General features: G+C 40.9%; 1 protein-coding gene across 9 annotated transcripts in view; it reads left to right on the forward strand.

The window, feature by feature from the left end:
• The window catches only part of LOC113202139 (uncharacterized), a 314,098-nt gene extending 310,607 nt beyond the window's left edge, over positions 1-3,491 (forward strand). For all 9 annotated transcript variants that reach the window (XM_052268358.1, XM_052268361.1, XM_052268373.1 and 6 more), the window contains one exon: positions 186-3,491. In XM_052268358.1, coding sequence (XP_052124318.1) covers positions 186-794 — 609 coding nt within the window. In that variant the 3' untranslated portion in view covers positions 795-3,491. The remainder of the gene's footprint in view (positions 1-185) is intronic.
• The last annotated feature ends 751 nt before the right edge of the window (positions 3,492-4,242 follow it).

Raw genomic sequence — 4,242 nt, forward strand, 5'->3', positions numbered from 1 at the left:
TTTTTTCTTTTCTGGAAATTGTTTAGTTAGAGGAACATAGTCATAATCACTATGTTTGAGAATATCACTGGAATTTTTTTTTAAATAGTTGTTTATCCGACATAAATGTGGGCTATTTAAATCAAATCCTGAGTAATTTCAACCTGAGATTCGTTATGCTAATTTGTTGGCGTTCCCTTTCGCAGCTGGAACCTGTCTATGACAATATGGGTCCGAGGACGACGGCGGATGGGAGCTCGGTCCTCTCACTCAACAAGACCGGCCTGGACTCTCCAGTGCGGGCGCCCGCCCCGCGACCCGCCCCGTTCCAGCCGCAGCCCAGCCCTCTGCCTGCGTACTACGCACCCATCGAGGAGCTGGACCCCATCACGTCACCCGCCATGAGGCCCAACGGCCACGGCCAGACCAACGGCCACCACTACGGCGTCGGGCGGCAGACGACGGCGTCCCCATCCCCGAGCATCGCGTCGTCCAAGTTCACTTCCCCCACGGCGGAGAAGAATGGACGGCGGGGATCTTGGTCCCGGATCTCCCCCGAGTCGACGGGGACCCTGGGGAGGCCATCGGCGGGCAGCCGGCTTGGTGAAGAGGACTCGCTCTTGATGCCCGGGACGGTCAAGAGGCCGACCTCGATAGCGTCCATTTCGTCCGCGAACTCGACCACCCCGCTGACCAACGGTTCGGCGGGGGCGGCAATAGTGAGGACGAAAGTGCCCCCCAAACCCCCACCAAAGCCCAAAAAGAAGGTCGGGCCCTTGTTTGAAGACGAGGGCGAGGACGGGACAGAGGTGTGACGACCGGCTCTCCGGCGGCGCTCTGCGCCCCCGTGGCCCTCGTGGCCCCCCACAGTGTTATGCCCGCGCCCGCGCTCGGGTATTCCTGGAGGTTCCTCCGGAGAGCGCACCCAGTGTGTAGTGTCGACTGCTGGACTAGTTAGGGTGTGTCTGTCTTCCGTGATGCTGGCTGACTTGTAAGCCCTGCATTTCTTGTCCGCTGGATGCAGATGCTTGTGATTTTCTTGATTACTAAGTGGATGTAGACTGGTACGTGATTGAACTATTTCTAATACTTGGTATTTTTAATTTATTTTATGTGGCGACAAAGCTTTCTTATTTTCTGCCAAAATTTATGGAAAATCATTGGTTCAAATTTTGCTATGATTCTTTTATTAACACTTCATTTGACTCAAGATTTTGAGGAGTGCATTGACATGCATATAAACATTTGCTTGAGTTTTACGTTTTTTAATTTGGCGTGTTTTATTAAGAGTAAGCCACCACATTCTATGTTTGTTTGATTTTTATTATTTTTTAAATTAAGGTTTACTTGCACACTTTTCCTAACTGTGATAAAATTGAATCTATTGCTATTGGTACACAATCTATTGTTTTGGTTCAAATTATTTGTGTTTGTAATTTGAGGAGGTAACAGCAATACCTGTTATAACTATGGAGTTAACACCTGACTTAAACAGCTAGACTATGTCTTTTTTTTTTTCTTTTTGTGTGTTTTAATCCAACACTTTGACTCTTTGTAATTAAAGAATGTTAGATTAGATACTGAAAATTCTCATCAGTAAACTTGCCAATGTTACATATCTAGCTTGATGTTAGTCCTGGTTTTCAAACTCCATTCATAAGCAAAATTCAATATTTTCTTTAATTGAATATCCTTTCCAATTCTCTCAGGATGCTCCTCATTTTCTTTGTCAGAAAAATTGGTTTTCTAAACAGAGGTACTTTGTTTTGCTGTGTGTTGGCTCTCAAAATAGATATTACGGTCATTCCTGGTCCAAATCCTATTGAAAACACTTTATTAGGTATTTGATATTCCAGAATCCAGTGCATAGAGGACTGGTATTTGACTGAGTACTTCATCAAATTCTGTGAATTTAAAACTAAGTGTGCACGCCTTATAGTGTAAAGAGCCAAACTATCAGACGTATGCATATAAATTATATATGTACAATCTATGTTAAAATATGTACAGTGTAATATAGAATGTTTGTACTGCAGTGCCTTGAAATTAAATATTTTTCATTCCAATTTTAAGTATATACATATGATTGAGTCTTCATGATAATTATGAATTTGTTGTGTACTTGTGCGACAAAGTGTGTGTATGTATGGTTATGAAAATTATATTGTATAGCATGGTAAAGTCAAAAAGATATAATTTATAGCTTAGGCTTTAAAATGTTTTTATTGCTGATATAATTATTGAATGGACCGAAGAACAAGGAATTTTGTAGATGCATTGTTAATTTCTTCTTTCTTTTCTTATGATTAGATATTGCAGTATTGGTTACAGTTGTTATGTTTGTTGTTTGAGGTGGAGTATTTGCAATGGGACCAAGTTTAAGAAGTACTTAAAACTCTCTTACTTTCTTTGGACATAAATCTTGTGTCTTGTTAATTTTTTTTACATTGATTCTTCATTCTGAAACATGCATGTAATTCTAGTCACATGGTGTCTTGTCCCCATGGCTTATGGTACATTACAAGCTGTAGTGTGTTATGATGACATATTTTGTCTTAAGTACCAGGTGGCCACTATGAGGTAGGCAAGGCAACCAATTTTATTCCAGATAATCACATGTCAGGAGAAGCATTTGCTGTACATTTCACCTGCACTCAACCAGTGTAGAATTAGTTGCCCTCAGAAGTATTACGACAGCTGATTTGGACCACCTTGTACCTCCATAGTGCAGAACATGTGTATTACATATATGAGGATGTAATGCTGTTAATTTTTCCTCTTTTTATTTAAAGTAATCAGCGAAATGTATGTTGTGGTTATTAGAACACTGCATTCCTGTTCTTCCATTCATAAAAGTGTAAAAATTTCACTCTTCAGTTTGAACTGCATATTTTCTGCACTTTCTCTTTTCTGATTAAGAGACAAGTTGTCTCAAGAATTGATAAGATTTCAATTAATTTTCATTGCCATAAAATGTAGTATGTACCATACTATGGAGAGTCTGAAATTTAAAGCTACACTAGATTTTGAATTGTGGATGATACAGTTGAAAGTATAATTAAAAGAATAAACTGTCCTCTCCGTATAGAGGGGTGCATTCCAAAACATGGCCTTAATTTTGAAAGAGAGATAATATTACAATACTCCACCTGACTTAGTTTGTTACTTTAATGTTTTCAATTCATTACCATGTTCCTAATGCAGTAAATACCAAAACTTTACTGCAGAGTTAATTTTAAAATTCTAAAAGTAATTGTGGAAGGGAACAGCTTCTTACCTACCGAGGGTGAGATTTCAGTTTTAAGTGTAATGTATTATCAATTAATGTTATGTCTTTCTATTGCCGGACCTTATATTTTCTGTATAAATGAAGCAACTCCTGATTTGATTTGATTTTTTTTTGTTTCTCATCATCATTTAATAAGTTGTGTGAATCATTTATTTTGCCATGTTTCTTTCATCACTGTATAAACAAAATTAAGACATTAGTAAATGAAATGTGTCAAACTGAAGACTTCTCTCAAAATCTACCTACCTAATAAAGTTTTAAAAGATATGATAAAATGACTGAAACCCTAAAATAACACAATTCCCTACCGTCATCATTCTCTGTTTGAGCAGAAAATAATCATCGCTTGCATAACTCTCACTACCATTAACTGTGGTGTCTTAAGGTCTTAAGGGGCCGAGCGAGTAGGCAACCCCCTATACGTCCGAATGCGGTTTCTAAAGCACAGTATCAAAGAAAGCACGGGGCCTCAGTTTCCTGGCTGGGAATACAGGGAGTACCCCCAGTCCGTGGCTGTGTTCATCGACACCCTGTACTTTACGCTAGATTCTATTTCCCGGATACTTGCAGCTTTCTTGCGGAACAGGGGCTGTCAAAATAAGATACGGTTTGGTCGACCGACCGACCGTCAACCTCGGAACGACCAGGACGACTGAACTATCGTGTCCGGGGGTTTTCTCGCACGCTGAGTCCAAATCTGGAAGTGCCGATGTCGTCCGGGCCCCCGGGGACGTCATTGGGGACCTCCCGAGCACGCCGATGACACTCGCACGAAATACGATTCGGCTCCAAACGTCGTGTACCTGGGCTGGTGCATCTTAAAAGTCACCAAATATAATTATTATGAATAGCAAATCGCCCATAATAGTTTATTATCCTGATCATTTCACTATTGTCATATGGCACTTCCCTGGCGTTGCCGCCTGGAGCCACACAACGATGCACGGGACGGGAAGCATCCCCAAAGGATCACA

Source organism: Frankliniella occidentalis, unplaced genomic scaffold (assembly GCF_000697945.3).
Source record: "Frankliniella occidentalis isolate FOCC.00 unplaced genomic scaffold, Focc_3.1 Scaffold4, whole genome shotgun sequence".
Classification (NCBI taxonomy): Eukaryota; Metazoa; Arthropoda; class Insecta; order Thysanoptera; family Thripidae; genus Frankliniella; species Frankliniella occidentalis.